This window comes from Haliotis cracherodii, unplaced genomic scaffold (assembly GCF_022045235.1).
Source record: "Haliotis cracherodii isolate W230 unplaced genomic scaffold, xgHalCrac1.p SCAF_2, whole genome shotgun sequence".
Classification (NCBI taxonomy): Eukaryota; Metazoa; Mollusca; class Gastropoda; order Lepetellida; family Haliotidae; genus Haliotis; species Haliotis cracherodii.
The window spans coordinates 15337075-15364454 of record NW_027266275.1 but is presented as its reverse complement, the minus strand read 5'-3'; the positions used below and the strand labels follow the sequence as shown (position 1 = coordinate 15364454).

General features: G+C 40.0%; 1 protein-coding gene across 1 annotated transcript in view; it reads left to right on the top strand.

The window, feature by feature from the left end:
- Positions 1–16356, top strand: part of LOC139469858 (ras association domain-containing protein 2-like) — a 118543-nt gene extending 102187 nt beyond the window's left edge. The window contains exons 4-11 of the mRNA XM_071252168.1: positions 5301–5379; positions 6471–6698; positions 8137–8319; positions 10326–10427; positions 11707–11758; positions 13067–13242; positions 14424–14521; positions 15140–16356. Of these exons, the coding sequence (XP_071108269.1) occupies positions 5301–5379; positions 6471–6698; positions 8137–8319; positions 10326–10427; positions 11707–11758; positions 13067–13242; positions 14424–14521; positions 15140–15206 (985 nt within the window). The 3' untranslated portion in view covers positions 15207–16356. The remainder of the gene's footprint in view (positions 1–5300; positions 5380–6470; positions 6699–8136; positions 8320–10325; positions 10428–11706; positions 11759–13066; positions 13243–14423; positions 14522–15139) is intronic.
- Positions 16357–27380: the final 11024 nt, after the last annotated feature.

Genomic DNA, 27380 nt, shown 5'->3' with positions numbered 1-27380 from the left:
AGTGGGTTTGATTGCTGACTTTGTGTGCTGACGATTAGGTGCCTGACCCTGGCAGTGTTGGTTCGAATCGTGGACGGGACTCAACCCAAAAAAGTACGAGAATCTTTACTTTACTAAGAAAGTGCTATCCCAAATATAACATTTGTTACGGGCACTTTTTGGTTTCTGATAGTCATTTGAACAGATTTACCTCAGTGTATTATTCCAGTGTACAACATGATATGGAGTTTACTCAAGATGATATCATTGATCATGTCTCAATTCGGGCCTTGTTCCACATTAAGCTGACACGCCGTGATGTAACTGGAATACTGTTAAAAGAGAAGTCTTTGATATGCATAAAGAAGTTGGAAGCGGCGTTAAACCCAACTCAGTAATTGATCATGTTGGTTGAGCTGCTCGTTTCAAAACCTTTCTTTCATAAAATCTTTGTGTTTGGTCAATGAGAGGTGCTGGTAGTCGTGGAGGTGGCTGACAAGTGCAGTGGCATCTGTGTGCGTTAACATCTCACTACATCATGAGTGATTGATTTAGTGAGTTGGGTTTTCCAATACTTTTAGCAATATTCCTGGAATTGGCTTCACACATTGTACACATGTGGGGAATTATACCTGGGCCTTTAGGACGTCACAGACACTTTAACCAAGGCTACCACCATTGCCCCACTACTCCCTGAGGAGCAGGTGTAAGGGCTAGAGCGCATATTAGATTGAATAAGGTAGTTTGATTGAAATGGATCACCTGGATGAGACTGACCGTATCTGTGATCAGCATCTCTAACTAAGCATGGAGCTGAGGCTCTCTAAGCAGGAAGAGTACAGTAAGTCAGAGATCAGCTACCCTATCGCTGCCCCATCCGGGACACATGCCAGCAGGGGGGAAGTCTCAGTGTTTCCTTAGTCTTATCATGTATGGCCAGGCAAGGTAGGTAATGGAGGCGCTATACATCAATAGTTTTGAATCAAGGGCTGAGTATAATGCTGGCTTGGTTTGGGGAAGATGGAAAATGTATTGTCTTCTTGAAATTATGTTAGTTTATGAGTTGTATGAATGATGATGAAAAAGTAGATGTATAGGGGATGTTTACTGAAGTTAAGTTGTTCAAGTTTACGCTGATTGTTCAGTGGTATTTTGACATTTTTCGTATCTCTTACTTGGGAAAAGTTGATTGTTCAGAAAGTGTAATATCAGAGCCTTATCACAGCATATTTTCACAGTGTAGTGTCTGTTTGATTTTTTCAGTTTGGAGGTTACGATATTAAAAATCTGATCGATCACTTCCTGGTCTGTGGTCGTTCAGACACACATTTGAAGTGTGGGTTATTTGATTGAGTTTTAGGGGTTGTCATGAATAGACGCATTAATTCAGAGTGAGTGAGTGAGTGCGTGCGTTCTGCTGCCTGGAGAATGAGAGGAATGGGAGTGCGGCACAGGTTCTTGTCCCTTCCATCATTCTCTGTCATCAACTATAATGGAGAAGGGGGTGGTCCGGTAGCCTAGTGGTTAAAGCATTCACTCGTCACGCCAAAGACCCGGGTTCTATTCCCCATATGGGTACAATGTGTGAAGCCCATTTCTGGTGTCCCTCGCCGTGATATTGCTGGAATATTGCTAAAAGCGGCGTAAAACCATACTCACTCATTCACTATAATAGAGCAGGAGTAGAGTTTTTGTACAGTTTTTTATCTGTGTTCTCTTTGAGAGTTATGGGTGGCCAAGTTGTCGAGGTCCTTCACTTTGCTTTGCAGAGTTGTATCCCTTAGGTGTGCCTAGAACCTATGAATCCCGGTTCTCCCCAATTATGTTTCTAGGTTTGTCAGCACCATACCCATGCTTGTGGGTTTCACCGAAGTGGTCAACCTCTGAGACCGGCACCACAGGCTTTCTGCTCCCATCAAGCCGACACACAGTGACATTACTAAGATACTGCTGAGAGCGTTATTATCCCAAACTCCCTCTCTTTGATATAGGAAAACAATTTGCAGCCAACTGACATTCATTGAAGTGCACCTTGAGCAGGTGTAGCATCTAAGAACAAATGTGTTGGGGCATCCATCTGTATCTGAATGCTATCCAGTACAAAGGGGGACTAGGGTTGATGTACAGGACTCTTGTACAGTGAGGGCTGTATTCCTGTGACTGCTCCTGTGTAACAAGATGTTACTGTGCAGAGATTGGTTATTACATATGCATACAAACATTGACAGTTGAGACATTAGTCTTCTTGGGTGAGTGTTAAGTGATAAAACTTGCTGCCAATAGCTGGAATATTGCTGATGTGGTGCCAAGCACTCTTCACTCACTCACTTAGTGATAACTTGATCTGATCATGCTGATTTTGAGGCCACATAAAATCATAGCTTTGCTTTTATGTATTGTTTGATAGGCATTGCTTAGAGGTAGACACAATTTATGGATAACAACTTCTTTATTTACTGTAATGGTGAGGTTTCAGAATAGATTCTGATACCGTTGTCAAGCCTTGAAAAGAAGTTGTTACCCATAAATTGTCTACTTTGTTTTACTCCTTATCACAGAATGTGAAGTTCTGATGTTGCACCTTGCATGGAAAGGGACAGAATTATAGCAGTGGCTCAGTACATTGTACACTGTCTAGGTGACCAGGTGGCCAGGTGTTACAACACTGCATGTATGAGGGCTGGATCCAGCAGGAAGATACCATAAGAAAATGTACTGCTGTCTGTTCATGGGAAGTGCGGGGGCATGGATGGCCCAGTCATCTAAGGCACCGCGATTTGCTGTGCAGAGTTGCGTCCCTTGGGCACACTCGAAACCTATGATTGTGGGTTTGAATCCTGGTTCGCCCCAGTTATGTTTCTAGGTTTGTCAGCACCCTACCCGTGCTCGTGAGTTTCACCGAATCGGTAAATGTCTGAGACCTGCATCACTTTGGGCTTTCCTCCCACATTAAGCTGACATGCCGTAATATAACTGGAATACTGTTAAAAGCAGCGTTAAACCAAACTCACTCACTCACTCATGGCAAGTGCAGTGTGACCTACAAGCCTGATGAGGATTATTTGAAAGGTTTCCTGACCATTTTGTTTTATTTTAAGGGATATCCATTTTGCCTGATGCATTCATAATATCCTTTACTTGTGTGCCTGGTTCAGACTCTGTTATTTACAGGCCATCAATACTGCTGAGTGCTGCATTAAACAACAAAAAACAAAACTGTCAGTGGTTGCATCAGTTAGTAATGAGGTCCTACATTTCGTTTTTTTAAAAAGAAAATACAAATTGTAGTTACAGTACTGTGTTGTTATATGGATACATACATCTTGATATTCTACACAATACATTATATGTAGAAATTATTTGCTCTCTGTATCCCAAAGTGGTAATGGGTCAAAAGTAGTAAAGGGTTTTTCAGGCATTTACCTGGATCTCAGCCTGTGTGTCTAAAACCAGTTGACTATACCGGACATGTGACTATCAGTAAATTTTAGTGTTAACATATTGACTTTTTAAGCTTTAAAACTTGTTAATGTGGAGATTACTGTTGAGTGAATATCATTTGTGTACTTCGGCTCATTTTTAAAACAGAATAAGCAACAAGTAACTCAGAATTATCTGTTGATCTTGAAATCCCTCATCAGATAGTATTTTTTTTATGGACAGGCCATTGTAGAAAGTTCAAATCACATTATACTGCTTCAGTGAAGAATTAAATTCCTGTATCTTTGTCATGTTTTTTTCAGATAAGGAAAGTGTTTGAAATCTGATCATGCATTAAATCTTTCATTGTGAAGCAATGAACACACCAGGAAGAAAAAATTTGATACCTTAAAGTTTCTAAAAATGTCTTTTTACGGGAGCCTAGGACTCTGCAATTATTGTTTATTTAAGTCTTAAGGATCTTCTGCATGTGGTGACATGGAAACCAGTGTGGCTGTGAACGGTAGGTGTCATCAGCTTAACACAGGTGTACATGATGGCTGCCCTGGTTGCATCTCTATTAGGGGACATGGCTCACAGGCACTGGAATTCACTGTGAAGTGATTAGTTCCTTTAAGACTGGGACATGTCTAAATTGCCTACCTGGGTACCCGACCCCCTATTACCAGACCCTACCAGGTACCCACTGTAGGTCTTAAGTTGGTACAAAATGTTTAATTGGGAAGTTTTTACTGGTGCCCTGGCAAAAAGTATCTAGATGTAGTATAAAACGATCTGATCCTGCATACACTGAAGTTGACTGAAGCTTTGTCTTTATTCAAACATATAAAAAGCAGAAGGAATGTGTGCACAGTCAGAAAGAAATGCAAACATTAGCGACTTGTACTTTTTAAGTGTAACCTTGAAATTTTATTGTTATTGTGGGTACCTGGGTCCTACTCGGTACCCTCCTGACCTGAGTACCCCAGCTACCCTTCTCAGCCTTAGCTTCCTTAGTCATGCCTTAATTCAAGACCACCTCCGTGGTCTGCTGGGAAGAGTATCTGCCCAGAGAGTGAAAGTCGGTTGTTTGAGCCTCAGCTTCTTCAGACCATGCAGACCAAAAGACTTTAAAGGATGGTACACATTGCTACTGATACTCTACGCTGTGTTTGGCAGTTAGGGGCTAAAACAAGGACTGGACTACAACATGGTATCTTATTGAGCAAGCACTATGAAACTGGCTTTAGTTTTTGAATTAAAACCTGCCACAGACATGTGCATGCAGGTTGCTTTATGAGTGCAATAACTTTGAATGAGACGTTAATCTTCGTTTCCCCTGACCTGCCAGCAGTTGTGCTCAGGCAAACATGCATCAGATGGGGTTGCTCCCACCTGAAGCTCGCAACTGGTGCAACTGACAAGCTGTTCAAAGAAACTGTAAACCATCACTCAAAAGGCCACACGTTTTTTATTTTTTATTTCATGGGCCTGCCGCCCCAACTGAAAAGCAGCTGGTCCAAAAATAAATTAAACAGGAAAATATTTATTTTAATTATGTCTCCCACTAGTAATATAGACCCTCTTGTACAATAAAACCTGTACATATACATTCCATGTTTACATCACTATCCGTGATTCAAGAAACCAGTTGCAGTTTTAGCTCCACGTCAAAATAACTTTCATATAAATAAATAAAAAATAAAAAATCTATAAATAAAAAAAGATCTATTTTTATTTTTATTTCAACCAACCTAGTACGGAAAAGCTGGAAGAAATCTGTGAAACATAAAATTAAAAAAGTGTGGCCTAAACGAAAAAGGATTGTCTTGGTTATCTTATCAAATGCCATGGAATCACTTGCAATTTATATATATTTAATTTCTTTTGTAACTTTTCAGACAGGAGATGCTGAAGAAGGTCCAGTCTTATAATGCGTATTACGAGGGGAAGGTGCGACACCAGATCACAACAGAAAAGGTAATTGTGGATTAACAGTATATGTCTTGACATAGTTTCTTGTGAACTAAGAAGTAGAATCTTGGTGATCTTTATTACACAACATTGAAGTATGTATGCAGGCAAAAAGTTCAGAAATGTTTAATGTTTCAAAATGAGTTTAGTCAAAAGCATCATATGTACAAACTGTATTGGTTACGTGCCAATGGTATTGGTTATGTGATAGTTGTATTGGTTAATTGTAGTTGTATTGTTTATGTGCCATTTGGATTGGTTAATGATACCCTGCAATGCATTTTACAGGGGTTATCAAAATGGACACTGTGTGCCAGTACGGCGTGCAGTATGTCCTTTTCGGAGCATATCTTGAAAACTCTACAATATTTCTTCTCCAAACTTGGTACATAGATGGGTCTAGTAATGAACTGGTGAATTTTGATAGTTTTGGATTTAATTTTTTTTAATGTTTTTGTATGTTTCCATGGCAGCAACAGTAACTTAGACTGAAAATGGCAGAAGTGCAAATTACCGGAGCAGATCTTCAAAACCATACAATATTTCTTCTCCAAACTTGTCACATTGATAGGTCTGGTGGTGAAACAGTGCCTTTTGATAGTGTGGGATTTTAGAAATATATTTTTATGAGTTTCTATGGCAACAACTTTAACTTGACTGAAAATGGCAGTGGTGCTCATTTCCGGAGCAGATCTTGAAAACCGTACAATATTTCTTTACCAAACTTAGCACATGGGTAGGTCTAGTTGTGAACTGTTGCCTTTTGATAGATTGTGATTGTTTTAACAAATACTTTTTGAGTTTCCATGGAAACAAGTTTCATATCTTTATTCATGACAAGCATTACCATTGCTGGGGATATCGATGACTTTGTCCTATTGTTCTAATTGTATTGGTTATCTGCCATTTGTATTGCTTATTTGTAATTGTACTGTTATGTGGCCATTGTATTGGTTAAATGTAATTGTATTGGAAATGCTTTTGAACAACATTACAGTTTTAAAGATATTGAATGAGGTTCTCTTGTGAGTAAATCTAAACCAGCTAACCATTTTATACTATTGACTAACAGTTTTTTTATCGAACTTTATTTACAGAATGAAAATGGGGACTTCGTCATAGAAGGACCCCTGAGAATATACTGGGGCGTGACACGGCCTATCCAGTTAGAACAATGTGATAATATAAAGCCGTCGCCATTGTCCACGTGGCGACATAGCCTGTACCCCAGTCGTGTCAACAGACAGAGACCTCTAACAGTCATCGAGGGAAGTGCTTCGGCAGCACGGTCCAATGGTGTCAGGTTCGCCGAAGACATTGCCGAGGTAGGGACTTATAGGATTCCAGATATGGTCAGCAATATGCTCCCTGGTGTTTGTCTTGTTTTAGCAAATGCATAAGTTAATGGTGTGAGTGGTGGGGGCTATCATCAGAGCAGGACATACTTACACTCTTTCCGAACACCTGGTGTCGTCAATGATCAAGGGGGCACAGGTTGCCCAGTCGTCTAAGGCACCACGATTCGCTGTGCAGAGTTGCATCCCTTGGGCACACCAGAAACCTATAGTTGTGGGTTCGAATTCCAATTCACGGAATCATGGTTATGTTTCTCGGTTTGTCAGCACCCTACCCGTGCCTGTGGGTTTCACCTAAGTGGTAAACGTCTGAGACCTGCATCACTTCGGGATTTCCTCCCACATTAAGCTGACATGCCGTGATATAACTGGAATACTGTTAAAAGCGGCGTTAAACTCAACTCACTCACTCACAGTCATCAAAAATCCATTAACATAATTTTTATCACTATTTTGCCGTTTACACCCAGTGGAATCTGTTTCAGCAGATAATCAAATCTGATTATTCTCTGGCAATGATGTTTTGAATTTCACGATATAACTATACATCTTTGATGGAATCAATAATATATTCGTACCTCTGTGAAACTTGTGTTTGCATGCAATATGATACTTAAAAATTAAGAAAAAAGCATACTGAGCTGATTAAAGACCTCATGTCTGTGCATCAGCAGAGATGGACAAATTGCAGTTGGTTGGTTACTTTATGGGCACTCTAGATTAGATCAGAACAGGTACTTGGAAAAACATTGTCAAGTAGGCAACTGTAAGCATAAAGGTTCTGATCTTTTCATGGACATCTATTTGTCAAGTCATTGAAAAGCTGTTAATTTGTTAATAGGTGCACCAGGGTAGTCCAGTGGTTAAGTCATTGACTCATCCATGCAAAAGGTCTGTGTTTGATTCCCACTTGAATGAAAAGTGTGAAGCTCATGCTTGGTGTTCCCTGCATAGGTACAGGTGGAATAGTGTTAAAGGCTTGTTAAGACCAACACTTACTCACTCACATTTGTGGACCCCAATGATCAAACTTGAAAGCTTTGACAAAACAAGTGTCAAGCAAACCAACATTCATACATGCTGAAAGTAAGATATGGTTGTTATATGTATCCTGTATATCTACTAGATCCGGGTGAGAATAGGTCTTCAGCAACCCATGCTTGTCCTAAGTGGCGACTAACAGGAGCGGTTGGTCAGGCTTGCTGACAAGATTGATGCAAGTCGTCATATCCCAATTGCGTAGATTGATGCTCATGAGGTAAATCCCTGGATTATTTACGGACTACCATCACATAGCCGGAATACAGCTGAGGGTGATGTTTAGCAACAAACAAAACAAAACAGATTTGTGCTGTAAGAGCTATTTGTATGTTCCTCATCATGACATGTCCCCATCCTTCTTCGCCAGCTCACAACCCCACCAGCCTCACCAAAGAAGTCCTATGGGTTTGATGACAGTATTGTGGCATCCCAGACAGATGGAGTTGTTCGGCGGAAAAATCTTCGCAAGTTTAACACAGTGGCGTATAGGGGCGATGCACCTAACAAGTGGAAGAGGGCGTCAATAAATGGTCACATCTATAACTATGACGTGAGTAACATTGCTGGCTGAGCACCCAAGTCAATTCTCAGTAGAGCACCCAAGTCAATCCTCAGTAGAACACCCAAGTCAATTCTCAGTATAGCACCCAAGTCAATTCTCAGTAGAGCACCCAAGTCAATTCTCAGTAGAGCACCCTAGTCAATTCTCAGTATAGCACCCAAGTCAATTCTCAGTATAGCACCCAAGTCAATTCTCAGTAGAGCACCCTAGTCAATTCTCAGTAGAGCAGCAAAGTCAATTCTCAGTAGAGCACCCAAGTCAATTCTCAGTAGATCACCCAAGTCAATCCGCAGCATAGCAGCATGATATTGCTGGAATATATTACTAAAAGCGGCGTAAGACCATACTCACACACTCACTTTAGCAGCCAACTCGATCCTCAGTATAGCAGCCAAGCCAATTCTCAGTAGAGCAGCCAAGTACTTGTCTGGATGATCATCTTGGGGGAACTACTGTGAGCCTTTGATACTGCTGGATTGATGCTCATACTATTGACCACTAGGGCTGAGATGATACACAAACTGTGCAATCCGATTTGTATCATGATACCTTCCTCACAATCCAATGCTCTTACTTGTGTTTCGTTTGCCATCTTTTTTTATGATAGGATAGCCAAATACCTGCCACACTGATGATTTACAATTAGCAAGGTTTTTAGCCCGACTATCTTGCCATTGTCCCCCATACTGCAAAGCTGTAAATCGTCTTGTGATTCAATACTGCCTGGGCACTTAGCCAATCAAATTGTTCGGCTTAGCTGAAGCACTAGAAGGGAGGTAACTCTAAGTCAACTGTGTAGATAATAACTGTTTGATTGGCATTCTAAAAGTTGGTGAGTAAATTAGATAACATACAACTTTATGGGTAACGACTTCTGGTTGTCAATTATGGCACAATGGATGAAATTATTTGATGTTTTCACGTCTAATTAGTGTTTGTGAGGTGTAACAGTTATAAAGTAATTATTTGAGGTAAGAATTGATAGCTGTTACTTAGTTTGTGACTGTGATTGATACTTGTATCTGGAAGTAAAAGATCGCGACCCACAGATGCACCGGTGTATGGTACCGCCACTGTTGACCACTGGTTTGCCTGGTCAAGGTATGGCACAGCCAGGATCTGATAAGACTGTAGTACTGCTGATTAGGCAGTAGGATCACTCACTCACTCACCGATGGGGGGCATGGGGGGCCCAGTCTAAGGCGCTGCAATTCGCTGTGCAGAATTGCATCCCTTGGTCACGCCAGAAACCTATGATTGTGGGTTCGAATTCTGGTTCGCCCCAATTATGTTTCTAGGTTTGTCAGCACCCTACCCATGCTTGTGGGTTTCACCGAAGTCGTAAATGTCTAAGACCTGCATCACTTTGGGCTTTCCTCCCACATTAAGCTGTCACGCCGCGATATAACTGGAATACTGTTAAAAACCCAACTGACTCACCGATGACACCAGAGGCATAAGTCATGTAGGTGCACTTTGAGAGTCAGTCAATAGTGACTATTAAGTTTTCTTTTCTTCATTGCATGAAGTGAACACAGACTGGTTTTGAACAGAGGCATGGAATTACATAGTTATTATGTCTATATTGTGTGGAAAATATCATCAAAATGGTTGAAATTGGAGACATAGATACGAATACTAATACTAATACTCTTGAAAGAAATGTTTTATGACTTTAGAGAATACCATGTTATAAACTTATTCAACTGATTAGAGTATGGATATTAGCTGAACCAGTGAATGCAGTGTGCTTAATGTAGCGGCCATAAAATTTCCAAGTCCCATGATGTGATTTCGAACCACAGACCTTCTGATCAGAGGTCGGATGCCTTGTCCGCATGACCAAAGAGGTTAACCCCGTCAGCAAGCTGACAAGGTAAGGATGTCATCTGTGGGATGACTCCACGCCCTGCTACATTAACAGTGACATGTGCATGATATTCTCTGTAACACTATGTATGTTAAGATGCTGATGTTCATGTGTTGTGTTTCAGACGAGTGTGTTCACCCCAGTCTTGGGCAGCAGTACCAGTGTCATTGTCGCCAGCACAATGAATACTTCACAAGTTATCAAAACCCTCATGGAGAAATTCAAAGTAAGGCCACACCACTACTTCTCCACAAGTAGTGGTGTCACAAGTGGCGGAGGATGCTGGCTTCATACATTAGGTGTATCAACATAAGCCATCCGCATATCCTACATTTTGGTAGTTTTCAATACCAAAGGCATAGAAAATGGGGATGCCCAGTAGGGCTGGGACGGGTAACTCGGGTACTCGGGTACTTGGGTCCTGGGTCCTGTGTAGGACCCGGGTACCCACAGGACTACCCGGACCCGTGGTTAGTCACATGATATATTGTTTAATGACAAAAGTCACTATAGCTCAGTGGTTACACTACAAGTCACTAATGTTCGCATTTCTTTCTGATGATGCACACATTCCTTTTGACTTGTATATGTTTGAGTAAAGATAAAGCTTCAGTCAACTTCAGTGAACGTATGATCTGATTGTTTGATACATGTATCTAAATAGTTTTAGCCAGGGCTGCGGTAAAACAAATACCAATCAGCCATTTTGTTCCCAACTCTTGAGACTTGCAGTGGGTACCCAGGTGGGGTCGGTAATAGGGGGTCGGGTACTCGGGTAGTAAATTTGGACTTGTCCCAGCTCTAATGCCCAGTACACTAAACCTAGTGTTGTTTAAGCTATATTGCAGGCATATATTAAGTGTGTGGTCTCGTCATCTAGGGTTAGTTCTAGATCCCCCCTGATCATGATATTAAGGACCCCGAGGGTCCAAGGGTTTTTCCTGACCTGGAGTGTTTACATTTCCACCAAACCCAAGGGTTTTCTATCACACTTAAAATAATTTTTTTATTAACAACGTTTATTAATAAGGTTATGTTTCCAAAACGCTGTCGATGAAGCTTAGGAACGGATGTAATATATATCTTGCTGGCGTACATGTACTTAAAAGAGAGATTCTTAAAGGCAGTGTGATATGTCAGCACTTCAGAAGATTGCAGGTTCGATACCACTAAAATATATGTAACATTTGTTGTTTGATTTTTAATCATGCTTGCTCAAGTTAGAATTGTAATGTGTGTTATAAGGATTGTGTTCCGTTGCAAAACAAGGGACATTTATAACATTTCAAACCCACTTAACAGTTCTCCTCTCTGATAGACTTATTTTGAAGTGATTGTTTCATCTAGGCTTTGAATGATTTGGGTTTGATTTCGATGGGGCAAGGGTAGGCCAGTCATCTTATGAGCTGCAGTTTTTGTGCAGAGTTGTGTCCCTTGTACTCAAACTCACTCATTCACTCGTTAGTGGATTTGGAGGTTTAATATCTTGTATTTGCTACTTCCAGGTTGTGAATCACCCCGACGAGTACCAGCTGTACTTGGTGACAGATGATGAAGGTTAGTGTAGCAGTTCACCCCATGCTTGATGTCACTGGGAGCATTAACGTGGGTTTGAATCCAAGGTCGCCCCTGGTTTCTAGGTTTCTCAGCCGTAAAAGGCGACTATGCTTGTCGTAAAAGGCAACTAACGGGATCGGGTGGTCAGGCACGCTGACTTGGTTGATGCATGTCATCGTATCCCAATTGCGCAGATCGATGCTCATGATGTCAATCACTGGATTGTCTGGTCCAGACTGGATTATTTACAGACTGCCGTCATATAGCAGGATTATTGCTGAGTGTGGCGTTAAACAACAAACAAACAAACAAACAAACAAACAAACATCACTTAAGGCTTTCCTCCCACATTAATCTGACAAAGTGGGGTAAAACCTGACTCACTCACTCACTTAATATCACTGATAATTGGGGAATAACCAACAAGCTACGAAGAGTTACAGATTATCTGTTGGGAGTGAATGAATGGTGTAAGCCCCGAGCCAACTACTTTCCATGATCATTGTGGACAGGTCTGTTGTGTCGAAGTTCTCTGGCAGACCCTGACAGGCTATTCATCTTGCTTTTACCCTTGTAAACAGGGATCCAGTATTGACATTTTTCATGAATGGATGTTCCAAGTATTATTTAGTTTGATAATGTCCAGCAGGAGTGTAATGATATAGAAACTATCTTTGTGCTGCAATTGTTTGCCCTACAATTGTACCATATCGATAGGAATTTATGAAAGCCAATAGTATTGTTGATAGTATGCAGAAAACTCGGGTTTTTTTACAGACAGATTTCAATCCTGCCATGTGTTGATTAGCAAGAGGGGCGGTCGGGTAGCCTAGTGGTTAAAGCATTCGCTTGTCACACCGAAGGCCCGGGTTCGATTCCTGACATGGGTACAATGTGTGACGCCCATTACTGGTGTCCCCCACCATGATATTGCTGGAACATTGCTAAAAGCGGCATAAAACCATACTCACTCACTCACTCACTCACTCACTCACTCACTGATTAGCAAGAATTACAGCTTAAGTTTGGAGTTACGACCCTTGTTTTGAGCAGCAACATGGAGGAAAAAGGCCAACTTTCACACTGTCTGCAATACTTTATTCATTTATATGACATTGATTAATACATTTATGAAGTCTTTAAGTTGGTTTAATACCATCGCAATAACATCGCATTGGTTGACAACTATCACGATACTATTGCAATAGTGTGGGGCACTATTGCAGTTCAATCACAATACTGAAAATAGACACAATAGTCACCCCTCATTTGTCCAGTATTGAGACGGTATGTTGTTTTTCTTTTCAGAGAGGCTTCTAACCGAAAAGCATATCCCACTGGCTTTGAGGTTAGATTTTGGTCCCAATGAAGCAAAGGCCAGGTTCTTTATCAAAGAAAAAATAGTAGAACAGCCCAAGACTCCTGTAATATCAATGCCCATTCAAGAAGCTGAGGAAACACAAGAGGAACATTTACCTGATGAGGTAAGTCTGACATGATTGCCAAGACCTGCTGGTATGTGCTATGTGTTGTAGCTAGCCGAGTTCAAGAATGTGTTAGCAGTGCAAGATCACTGTCTGAGAGATGGTTGATTGAATGCTGGTGACGTTAGTCCATCTGTGAGAGATTGTTGAATGTATTCTGGTGACATGAGTCCATCTGTGAGAGATGGTTGAATGTATTCTGGTGACATGAGTCCATCTGTGAGAGATGGTTGAATGTATTCTGGTGATGTGAGTCCATCTGTGAGAGATGGTGGAATGTATTCTGGTGACATGTGTCCATCTGTGAGAGATGGTGGAATGTATTCTGGTGACATGTGTCCATCTGTGAGAGATGGTTGAATGTATGCTGGTGACATGTGTCCATCTGTGAGAGATGGTTGAATGTATGCTGGTGACGTGAGTCCATCTGTGAGAGATGGTGGAATGTATTCTGGTGACATGTGTCCATCTGTGAGAGATGGTTGAATGTATAATGGTGAGGTGTGTCCATCTGTGAGAGATGGTTGAATGTATGCTGGTGACGTGAGTCCACTTGTGAGAGATGGTTGAATGTATGCTGGTGCCTTGAGACCTTCTGTGAGAGATGATTGAATGTATGCTGGTGACGTGAGTCCACCTGTGAGAGATGGTTGAATGTATTCTGGTGACATGAGTCCATCTGTGAGAGATGGTTGAATGTATGCTGGTGCCTCGAGACCTCCTGTGAGAGATGGTTGAATGTATGCTGGTGATGTGAGTCCATCTGTGAGAGATGGTTGAATGTATGCTGGTGACGCGAGTCCACCTGTGAGAAATGGTTGAATGTATGCTGGTGACGTGAGTCCACCTGTGAGAGATGGTTGAATGTATTCTGGTGCCTTGAGACGTCCTGTGAGAGATGGTTGAATGTATGCTGGTGCCTTGAGACGTCCTGTGAGAGATGGTTGAATGTATGCTGGTGCCTTGAGACCTCCTGTGAGAGATGGTTGAATGTATTCTGGTGACATGTGTCCATCTGTGAGAGATGGTTGAATGTATGCTGGTGACGTGAGTCCACCTGTGAGAGATGGTTGAATGTATGCTGGTGCCTTGAGACCTTCTGTGAGAGATGGTTGAATGTATGCTGGTGATGTGAGTCCACCTGTGAGAGATGGTTGAAGGGTGGTTGTTGGTTGTTGCAGGTGGAGACCCTGCTTGTGCTGCCCGTGGCTGTTCTGGAGGGAGTTCTCATCAAGTACAAGGAAGATGAAGAGAAGGATGCTCGTGTGATCAAGATGAGGTAGGCATGTTGTCATTCAGCCTCTGTTGTCAGTACCCCGATGTAATACATCCCAAAATATTGTCTATATTTTGCCAATTGGATCATGGTAGAGTACATGAATATGCATGGAAGCCAATGACAATTTTCGCATAGTGACACTTTTATTTAGTAGGGGGGCAGTCGTGTGTCATGTCATAGTTCACAGTGCAGGGTTGTGTCATGTAAGTGTGCCATAAACTAGTGATCGTGGTTTGATCTGTTTTCTTAGTTTGTCATACAGTGAGCATGAGTTTCACCAACATTGTAAACATCTAAGTCAAGCATCACTATGGGCATTCCTCCCACATCAAGCTGACACGCTGTGATTTAACTGAAATACTGTTCAAAGCAACATTACACAAAAACTCACTCACTCACTTGTTCATGAGTCTAATTTCCATGGCTTGATAGTAACCAACTCCAGTCTGGTCAGACATTATTATAAGTGCATTTTGTGAAATTAGAGCAATTACTATTCAATTAGAGAGCTTGATGATGATAAAGATGAAGGATAGACAGTAAACTGTGGGTAAACTGGGGCGGACATAAGGTACTTGTCCAAGCTTTCTGGACCTACATCATTTTGTGTATTTACAGATACGAACAAATTCGACGGAGGATGAAGAATAGACTGCAGGAGATGAAGAGTACACAGTCACCATGAGCTACAGAGTTGGAGGTTCTGATGGGGTTTTGGGCAAGAATTTCACATTGTGATGTGGCAGTTGTTATTTCAGACCTTCCGAGTTGGGTATTGAAAGATTCATAGCTTTGCTCCTTGAAACAGTCATGTCGTCTTGATCCTAAGGAATCACTGAAGACTACTCCTTGACAGTCAATGATTCTGTAAGGAAGCTGTGGTGTGGTGGCGTGGCGTGGCGTGGCATTGTATCATATTCTTATTTGATATTTGGAGACTGACTAAAGATGCCAAGTTTTGTCCTGTCTTGAACCAAGAGTCTAATCTGAGTATCTGATTCAGTAGCTCCAAGCGGAGAGTAAATACCATGAGAAGTATGTGTGGTCAATTTGAGGAGCCTTTGCTCCAAAATGATAAACGTGGCTCAGTGGCTCATGTGGTTAATGATGACCAGATTATGGTTATTGACACTGATAAATAGATTGATAGAATACTGCTGCTGATGGACCAATTTAACAAGGAATAACAGTCTTTGAGTCTGCTTCTTCAGCATTGAGGGGCGGAGGCTTGCCTGTTGGTTGAAACATTTGCTCATCATGCTGAAGGCCTAGCTTTGATTCCCTTGATGAATCCCTGATATGGCTGGAATATCCCTCAAAGCATAAAACACAACTCACTCTTCAGCATTGACATTATAGGTGGGAGGGCTGTTGGGTAATATTTATGGTGATGGCCCTTCCTCACTGAATTGATCCTTATTTCATTCCGCATGTGAAGCTCATTCTCGGTGTTCCCCTACAATATATTGCTGGAATATTGCGTAGAACTATACTGTGTTTGAATTCAGACTAATTTAGAATGCGATCTTTCATGAAAATGTAAAATTAAGTCTCCTAATTGTGTTGGTTCATCAGCTGTAATACAGGCAGGCTACACTGTATGGGTGTGTTACACAAACAGCCTTTCATCAGCTGTAATACAGGCAGGCTACACTGTATGGGTGTGTTACACAAACAGCCTTTCATCAGCTGTAACACAGGCAGGCTACACTGTATGGGTGTGTTACTCAAACAGCCTTTCATCAGCTGTAACACAGGCAGGCTACACTGTATGGGTGTGTAACACAAATAGCCTTTCATCAGCTGTAACACAGGCAGGCTACACTGTATGGGTGTGTAACACAAACATCCTTTCATCAGCTGTAATACAGGTAGGCTACACTGTATGGGTGTGTAACACAAACATCCTTTCATCAGCTGTAATACAGGCAGGCTACACTGTATGGGTGTGTAACACAAACATCCTTTCATCAGCTGTAATACAGGCAGGCTACACTGTATGGGTGTGTAACACAAACATCCTTTCATCAGCTGTAATACAGGTAGGCTACACTGTATGGGTGTGTAACACAAACATCCTTTCATCAGCTGTAATACAGGCAGGCTACACTGTATGGGTGTGTAACACAAACATCCTTTCATCAGCTGTAATACAGGCAGGCTACACTGTATGGGTGTGTAACACAAACAGCCTTTCATCAGCTGTAATACAGGCAGGCTACACTGTATGGGTGTGTAACACAAACAGCCTTTCATCAGCTGTAACACAGGCAGGCTACACTGTATGGGTGTGTAACACAAACAACCTTTCATCAGCTGTAACACAGGCAGGCTACACTGTATGGGTGTGTTACACAAACATCCTTTCATCAGCTGTAATACAGGTAGGCTACACTGTATGGGTGTGTAACACAAACAGCCTTTCATCAGCTGTAGTACAGGCGGGCTACACTGTATGTGTGTGTTACACAAACAGCCTTTCATCCGCTGTAACACAGGCAGGCTACACTGTATGGGTGTGTTACACAAACAGCCTTTCATCAGCTGTAACACAGGCAGGCTACACTGTATGGGTGTGTAACACAAATAGCCTTTCATCAGCTGTAACACAGGCAGGCTACACTGTATGGGTGTGTTACACAAACAGGGAATGTATCGATGGACTTCTGAGCATAAGGAGTTAACAATCCAACATATCAATATGAGAATACTATAAATGTTCATTTTTCACAATCATTATCCTCATCTTTGAAGTAATTATTTGACAGGGATTCTAGCAAATTTCTCATCATTAATAGTGAGCAGTGAAAGATAGGTTAAGACTACAAGTTGTGTGATAATTCATAGTATCTAACTGAGACCGAGAGGTTCAAGGCAGATGAACACTGGAGTACGTGCAATATTGTATACTGAGGTGTGTTCATCTAACTTGAACCTCTAGGTCAGTAACTAGTTTATACACTGGCAGGGAAGAATAACCTTTCACGTTACATCTGGGGCGGTCGGGTAGCCTAGTGGTTAAAGCGTTCGCTCGTCACGCCGAAGACCCGGGTTCGAATCCTGACATGGGTACAATGTGTGAAGCCCATTTCTGGTGTCCCCCGCCGTGATACTGCTGGAATATTGCTAAAAGCGGAGTAAAACCAAACTCACTCACTCACTCACGTTACATCTGTTTGAACACCATGCACGTGCAAATGAAAACTGGGCATGTGCTACTTCTATTGTAAGACAGGTGATTCACGGATATGAACACCTGTGACATACGCTAGAGCGAGTGTGTCAAGAATGTGAGTCACATTGACTGAACAGGATTTTGTAGACGCATATGTAACAAGTTCTGAGGGTTGCTGTCAAGTCAGGATTTTGATTTCAACATGAAATAAATGTTATAGCAGAAGTATTTTTTATATATTTGGACTCATTAACATCTTTCAAGGTTATATAGTGACCTCACTTTTCAATTTAAGAGGTTTAAAATATGTGTCTTTAAACATCTATCATGTTTGTCATTAGATGGAAATTCTATGTGATCCATGAAAGGATTTGCATGCAATAATTGTATTCTCACATTGAAGAAAGGGCAGTCAAGGCAACAGGGTTATCAATACCTCAAATCAGGAACACCGTCGCCCAGAATCATTGACATCTTCCTGAGGCAAGGGAGTTAACTGACTGTAAAAGTCCAGTTTCCATCCCTGCTGAACTACGCTGGAATTTCTGGGCTCGATCGTAGCGTCTGATGTTGATTGTTATGCGATATTGATTGGACTATGGATAGACTTGTTAGTCCGGCCAAAATATAACTCCAAATATCAGCCTATTCGGCATGGGTGGAACTGGACTTTTATCGTCAGTTAACTCCCTTGCCTCAGGAAGATGACTCACTGACCAGTTGGTTTAATCATGATAATATCTGTCATCATGTTACTTTGACGAACACAGCTGCTCGTATTCACTATGTTATTTAGATGGTCCCCTCTTGAGATCCAGGTTTACATAACACTGGATTTACTTAATGAAGGTATAATACACAACACAAGTTAAATCTCCTTGACTCTTCTGTCTCTCTCCCTACCCATCTAGATGGAAATAATTAGGCAATGGTTTGATATGAACACACTTCATGCTATGAAGTATTGAAAATTCTTTAGCATCTGTGTGATTATATTCTTAATATTTCATCAAGTTAATGGTGAGATATACTTATTCCTCTTTGATTAGTTAGACTATCAGAAAGATGTTGTTTTTTACGGTGGGTATTTTTGTCTTAAGATCTACACATATATATCTACGAATATTGTAGTATTGTAGGTGTATAGACCTGTTGAAACTGGGTCACGGCATGATGGCCAGTATTTACTTCCTGTTTATCAGGTTCGGTTGACTACTATCAGTGGCCGGCATAATACCTGATGATAGAAATGTGCAACATATCTATACCAGAATAACAAATAGATCAAGAAAATGACATCTTAGGCCATAATGAATTAGTTGATAGATTTTCAGCCTCACTACCAAAGTCATATAATTTGTCTATTTGTCTTTGCCCTGGTTCTTTGCTTGATGAAGTCAGTAACATACTGTCATGCGTGACAATGATCAGCTGGATATTATGACAAGTTTATGATGCTAAATAGGTCTGGGACAATACAACAACTGTGTGAGCCTATACGTATCATGATACCTTGCTGACGAACCGATACGTATCGCAAAACTTGCATGTGCACTTATCTGTGGTGCGTAAGCCATCTTTTTCATAGACAGGATTGACAAATACCTGGCGCACTATTAATTAATAGTTGGCAGTGTCAGATATGGCACAAGGGATGAAAATATTTACATTTTCACTACTCAATTTCACTAGTTATTAGTGTTTGGTGTAACATTTATTCAAGAAAACATTTGAGGTAAGAATCGATACTTTGTACTTAGATTGCGACTGTGATCGATACTTGAATCAAGAAGTAAAAAATCATTATCCACCGATCGTCAGGGTATCGTCCCACTACTAATACTAAACCAGTTTCTGAATAGAGCTTGCCATTCTGAAACTGACCATTTACGGACAGACATATCAAAATGTGAATCACATCAAGTGACAGTTCAAATTGAACAGTATATTTATGAAATATAATGGCTTCTGCCTCTTCTGTTAGAAAACTGGATGAAAGTCTAATATTAATTTATGGTGGCCTAAGATTGTGTTTTGGGTTCAGTGAACATTGAGATCTTTCTTGCAAGGAAATCCATGTAGATTAATATTTGCTGACAAATTAATCTTATTTTGTAAAGTTTATGCATAGCTATTAATAGGCCTCAGGTGTTTATTTGTCTTGAGTATGTCATGCAGTTGTTGTCATAAACATGTCTGCCTGCAGGAACCACTGCACATTTTGGTGTTACTACCACAGGGCTTACTGTTGTGGTTGCCATGGACAATCTGTGATACCAGTCTGTTGGTTAAGTTTTGCATATATTTACTCAGTAGTGAAGCAAAATAAGTAACAATCTACGGTTGTGAATGGCCTCAATTTTTTGCCACGGTGTTTGTGTCCTTATATTTTTGCATAATTGTAACATAGCAGATGCATTGGGTATTCTTCACCTTCAGGGGATGAGCAGCAGGAAGTACCGACATAAACACAATGTTCTACCACGTGCTGCAAATGGTCAGCAGTGCTGGCAGGCATGAGATGGACTATGTAAGCTGGCCATATTTCTTTATTTGTTGGATAACAAATCAACTGACTATTTTCATCAAAAATGGAAAACGAAATCATCAATTATGCACTTTCATTTTTCGCCACATGTCACAAATATTTTGTAATTCTTCAACGTTTTTGAAAAAAATAAATCAAAAACACTAAAATTATGCTGAATTTTGATGTGCATGTTCCACCAAATAGCTGATTCTGTGCAGAATTAAATCTAGAGTTGCAATTGTCCTTGATACATGGACTTGCTGTAACTGTTTCTTCTGGGAAAACTAAGCATTTCAAACCATTATAGAGTGAGAAAGTCAAACTTCTGAATATGGCAGAGAATCTGTGATCCAACAAATAAAGACATGATGGCTCTAGAGGAATATTGGTATTAGTTGTACCAGTCAGCAGTCTGGAGCCAGGATGTATCATCCAACACTGGCTTTCACAGGAGATATTGCTGCAGTGAAGCTGCAATGGTTTGCAGACCATTGTGATGTCATTGGTTACCATGATGTCACAATGACATGACATCACTATTCTCTCTGCCACTGAAGCTGGTTAGCTTTGGTTTTGCACACAAGACTGCTTATTACTTTTTACAAACTGAAAACATTGGAAGAATGATATGGATGATAAATAGAACCTTACCCTCATGTTCTTTTATATAAAATATATCAACTCTTGTCCATAAAAGTTTAAAATTTCGCTGCCTTTTTTTTTGACATTATTGACTTAAGTTCATATTTTTTTATATCAAATGACATTTGGTCGAGATTCTATACAATGTTAGACACTTGTGCAGTGTTTACACAGGTGAATTAACATGGAGAGAAAGTGTAAAGAATTATGATGCCAATAAGTCCAATTAAACATCATGCATTAGATCCATTAATCCATTTGTTGACTTATATAACATATATAACATATATGAACTATTTTGGAGAAACATATTAAGTATTTTTGTGTTGACCTTTATGCTGAGACCATACACACGAATCTGGTCCCTGCTACATGATAAACATAGCTGACCTTCCTTTCTGAAGTTGTGGCTTCGCGTAGGTAATCATTCTATTTGATTTATATAACGACTTTGAACTAGTACTTTTCTGAATGAAACTGCACAATTTTGCATCGAATGCTGTTGTTTCATGTGTCATGCTGAAGTTGAACCTTGACTCAATATTTGTACATAGCTGTGCAGACAGCATTAGCTGCACATTATTGCAACAAACTGCGTTCTACCTGCATATTATATATCGCAGTGTGTATCCAACTGACGACGATATCCCAAATATAGACACATAGACAGAAACTACTGATATCTTGGAAATATCTTATACTTATAAACATATCATGAAATGTAAATAGAGCGACCTTGCCAGTGCATGGGATCATAGTGCTATTTCTACTTACTGTTATATAATTCTTGTTGATTATTACAGACATTATTCAGAAATTTAGGGTGATTGGAAATATTTGAAATGAATAAAATTCAATATTATTAGTAATGATGATGTTGCTGTCAAACTGGCCTCATTGAAACTCTGCATGGCTTATATTTTATGAGCGCTTCTTCAGAATTAACCTTTCTTCAGGCCATTCTGTTATATTTTTGCTGTTACATATTCATAAGTTTTCAAATAAGCTGGCACCTTAGATGTCTAACTTTTCCTCAAGTGTAGAAAGTTATTCGTGTGCAACACAGAATCGAATTTGCTTAAAAAAAATATGTGTTTCTGAATATATTTTTTTCTAAATTCCAATAAATTATCAGTCCAAGAATTTTTAGAGAGTGACCTAACTGAAATGTGAAATTGACTTGGAATGAAGTTTCTAAGCTATTGATGTGAATGTGATGTTAAATACTGATGTGTTTGCAGTTTTGCTAGGACCACCTTGGAGTGAAGGCTGCTGACGCCTGTAGTTACCACGCTGACCAGGGTGTACATGTATGTTGGACAGCTTCAGTAGTATAAATACTGAGTTTTACATTGTGTTACCGACAATCAGGCATTGTGTCAAACTGATTTCTGACTTTTTATTTGTACAAACCATTGTATAGTTCCTTTTTGTTTCTGGTGTAAAATACAAGTCCAAGGCCATGACAAATTAATTATTTGATTTTCATCTCACTCGACTCACTACCAAACACCCCGCCTCACGCCCTTCGTCTCCCTTATTGCATACAGATGAAGAATATTGCTTTGTGTTGCCTTCTTCCTCAGCTTGAATTAAACGATACTTGTAGTCCTATCAAACATTCATCTTGTGATTAATACCTGTTGACTGTTAATGTACACAGATATAGACAGATTATTAAAAATATACATTATAAACAACAAATTTCTCCCCCTCACAATATTGAAAAATGGATGAAAATCGAATGATGTATTTTTGTGGCCTACCCTTGGTATGAAGTATTTAACAGAGGGTATGATTTAAAGTATTTAACATTTTAATTGTAATAAGATGATCAGTGTTGACTTGTTGCTACATTCCATGTTCAACCATGTCGGCTCCTTTTATTGAGGATAGAACATTGGTGTTTGTATTATTTATGATGGATGAGGATAAACACAGACAACAGACATGCTACTGATGCAGGATTTAGATGTACTGTATTCAACGTAATAAGCACCCAGGGCGCTCTCAAAATTAGAAATAGGGGGCTCTTATTAGAATATTATTTTGAGTTGAAAGATCGCTAATTTCGTGGTTTATGCTAACAGCCTGAAATGTTTACATACGACAGATATATTTTTCAAGAATTTAATTTCCCATAATTAAGGGTGCATATAACACATGAGTGCGTATTATACACGAATAAATAAGTCTTGTGTACACTGATCAGTAGGAAGGGGTGCTGATTGGGATTGTTCACTAGCCAATATATTAGCAAATATCGCCATGGGTGCATATTAGAGCGGGGCGCTTATTACGTCGAATACGGTAATACTTGTAAACAGCATTAAACTCACTCACTCTCAACATTGGGACTATTTTTTACATTTTCAACACAATCATCATGAAGTTGCTTTTTTTTTTTGTCCCTAACACGGGGGGGGGGGGGGGGGTTGATATTGATAGTGCTGATATTTTCAGACAGGATATTGTTTGTTAGTTTGAATTATAAAACATTGGGTACCGGTATGTAGAAGAATTAAATGATTTCAGTCTGGGGTCTGTTATCTGTTGTCAGTGACATTTTAATGCAGATTTGATGAAACACAGGAAATTCCCAATCTTGTATTTATTGTATATTGTATTGAGTTAAGGAGGAGAATTTATGTATGGATGTCAACTTGTTTATTATTAGGAACACGTTTCGGAGTATATGCTTGCTCCTTCATCAGGTGACGTCCATGAATTCTCCTCCTTATGGGTATCACTTCTAAATGCCTTTCAAAGACTTGTATTGAGTTGTATCTTGTTTACAAGACATATTATGTTGTCATATTTCATGATCAAATGTCCATAACATAAGCTAAAGATAGGATTGACTGTTTCAACGTTGATGGTGGTAACTAATCAGTGACCAGTAGGTAAATATCTTGAATTTTTTTTTCTGATTTGTATTTTTTATTTAAATGTGCATATTGAACATTGTGTTTTTGTTATATTTGTTTTAAGGCTTCTTCCGAATCTAATACATCTATCATATTTGACAACATATGTATTTACATAATAAGTATGTTATATAGTACTAACCTTGTTTTCAGAGTTTTGACTTGCCACAACTAGTTCCAAAATTTTCAAAGCAGGGGAAGACACATTTCACCGAACCCTTTGCATAAATATTTTTCCAAATGTTTTGTGGATGTCGAAAATAATAATCAAAATAATTAAAGGAAATTATTTCCGTTTCTTCTTTTCATTTATGCTGCTTAAATGTTATTTGTTGTTCAATACGATCTGGAACAAGTTTGAAAGTATGAGTTTGTAAACGCCAGATTTGTCTGTTTTATCTGTAGATAATCTCATGTCTTTAACACGCGAGACTTCTGCATCTGTTTGAGACTTCTGCATCTGTTTGAGACTTGTCATTTAAAGGCCAAATTTTGTGCAACATAATCTTTAGTGCCAAAAGTGCAATGAAGCCAAGTTTGGGATGTCAGGGATGATATTATGATGAACACTTTGAATTTTCAATGGCATAGCTGATTATTTGCACACATCCAACTCTTGTACTGTATCTGGTGACAGTTGATTACATTTAATGTTACGGTCGTTCAATATATTTCTGGATAAGCCGCAGTGAAGTTTAAGCAAAGAACACAGTTTTACAAAATTAACTATGGGAGTTTTTATGAGTGAGGTAGGGATGAAAACATAATGGTTTATGATGACCTAATAAAAACTGGGGGCGGTCGGGTAGTCTAGTGGTTAAAGCGTTGGCTCGTCACGCCGAAGACCCGGGTTCGATTCCCGACATGGGTACAATGTGTGAAGCCCATTTCTGGTGTCCCCCCGTCGTGGTATTGATGGAATATTGCTAAAAGCGGCATAAAACCATACTCTCTCAGTTACTAACAAAAACTGCATGTATTTTGAAGTAAACTTCCAAATATAATTTTCGTGTAAAATTGGTCCAATACTTAGTCATTCTCATTGATGAAGGTGTGTCGTTTGCTTTCAGGAACGCAAACAAGGTACATTGGAATGCAACCATATAGTATTGGCTGTAAAAGGTGTAACAAATTTAGTTTTAGGGGTATATTGTAAACAAGGTGTTTTCAGCATTACCTCAAAATGGAAGTCCCATGACATGTATAAAATTCATCTTATACAGCCAAATATCCCTTATCTAGTTAGTATACTCAATGTATCTGAGTCATGTAAAAAATTCAAATTTTTATCGCCATTGTAATCAGTTGCCAGGAAGCAGTATTTTAGTCAGTATTAGCCTTTTTTGAAGTTACTAACTCGCATAATGTCCCTTATATACTGGTATATATACTTCTTGTCATTTACACTTCCATTGAGATTATGATGGATATAAAACCATAAGCTCACATATTAATGGGGGTGTGGGGTCATATTGTATCAAGGATAAGAATACATTGTTTGGATCATGCCAACTTTTTGTATTCAAGGCAGCCAGCTTTTTGCGAAAAGGCATTGTTGGCCTTGTTATACTCATGGGATTTCATTACACAGGGCATACTAGCCATAATCAGTGGTCAAGAAATGTTATTGTCTTGACAACTGATGTCCATATTCATCATACAGTTCTACTTTCACTCCGATTGAAGAAATGCACTATGTAGGACTATGATTTGGCAGAGTAGCATTCATTGACCAAATTGTACGATGCGTTTGTTAATTCATACTTTGTATGTACGTGTGTGCGTGTGCAAGTTATTGGTACAGGATATTGTGCCGTGTGTTAATATTGGAGTGTTGATACAAATTTCAGCAATTTGTATGTTTGGGATGGGACACAGAGTTGGAACATTTCTCTTTCTTGGGTGAAATTGTCATTTGTGATGTACTGATGACAATAAATTATATTGAAGTATCATGGTGTTTGTTGATTTGTGAGAATAGTCCATGCCATCTTTGTTCTGCTGGTTTTTCGTTTTCCAAACCTCTCAATTTAGATGAACTAACCACATGTGTTCTTTTCTTTAATTATTTTCACTGGTGAGGTTGAACTATATCCCTTGGATACAGCTGTTGAAGGTGGGGTTGGACTATATCCCCCTTTGATATAGCTGCTATAGGTGATGTTGAACTATATGCCCCTTTGATATAGCCGCTGAAGGTGGGGTTGGACTATATGCCCCTTTGATATAGCTGCTATAGGTGGGGTTGAACTATATCCCTTTGATATAGCTGTTGAAGGTGGGGTTGGACTATATTCCACTTTGATATAGCTGCTATAGGTGGGGTTGAACTATATGCCCCTTTGATATAGCTGCTATAGGTGGTGTTGAACTATATCCCCCTTTGATATAGCTGCTATATGTAGGGTTGTACTATATCCCCCTTTGGTGTAGCTGCTGTAGGTGGGGTTGGACTATATCCCCCTTTGATATAGTTGCTATAGGTGGGGTTTAACTATATGCCCCTTTGATATAGCTGCTAAAGGTGGGGTTGAATTATATCCCCCTTTGATATAGCTGTTATAGATGGGGTTGAGTTTTATTTCCCTTTGATACAGCTGCTATAGGTGGGGTTGAGCTATATCCCCTTTGATATAGCTGCTACAGGTGGGGGATAAGCTATATCCCCCTTTGATATAGCTGCTACAGGTGGGGTTGTGCTATATCCCCCTTTGATATAGCTGCTGAAGGTGGGGTTGAACTATATCCCCCTTTGATATAGCTGCTATAGGTGAGGTTGGACTATATCCCTTTGATATAGCTGCTATAGGTGGGGTTGAGCTATATCCCCCTTTGATACAGCTGCTGAAGGTGGGGTTGAACTATATCCCCCTTTGATATAGCTGCTGAAAGTGGGGTTGAACTATATCCCCCTTTGATATAGCTGCTATAGGTGGGGTTGTACTATATCCCCCTTTGATATAGCTGATATTTGTGGGGTTGTACTATATCCCCCTTTGATATAGCTGCTATAGGTGGGGTTGTACTTTATCCCCCTTTGATATAGCTGCTATAGGTGGGGTTGTACTACATCCCCCTTTGATATAGCTGCTGAAGGTGGGGTTGTACTATATCCCCCTTTGATATAGCTGCTGAAGGTGGGGTTGTACTATATCCCCCTTTGATATAGCTGCTACAGGTGGGGTTGTGCTATATCCCCCTTTGATATAGCTGCTATAGGTGGGGTTGAGCTATATCCCCCTTTGATACAGCTGCTATAGGTGAGGTTGAACTATATCCCTTTGATATAGCTGCTATAGGTGGGGTTGAGCTATATCCCCCTTTGATACAGCTGCTGAAGGTGGGGTTGAACTATATCCCCCTTTGATATAGCTGCTGAAAGTGGGGTTGAACTATATCCCTCTTTGATATAGCTGCTGAAGGTGGGGTTGTACTATATCCCCCTTTGATATAGCTGCTACAGGTGGGGTTGTGCTATATCCCCCTTTGATATAGCTGCTGAAGGTGGGGTTGAACTATATCCCCCTTTGATATAGCTGCTATAGGTGAGGTTGAACTATATCCCTTTGATATAGCTGCTATAGG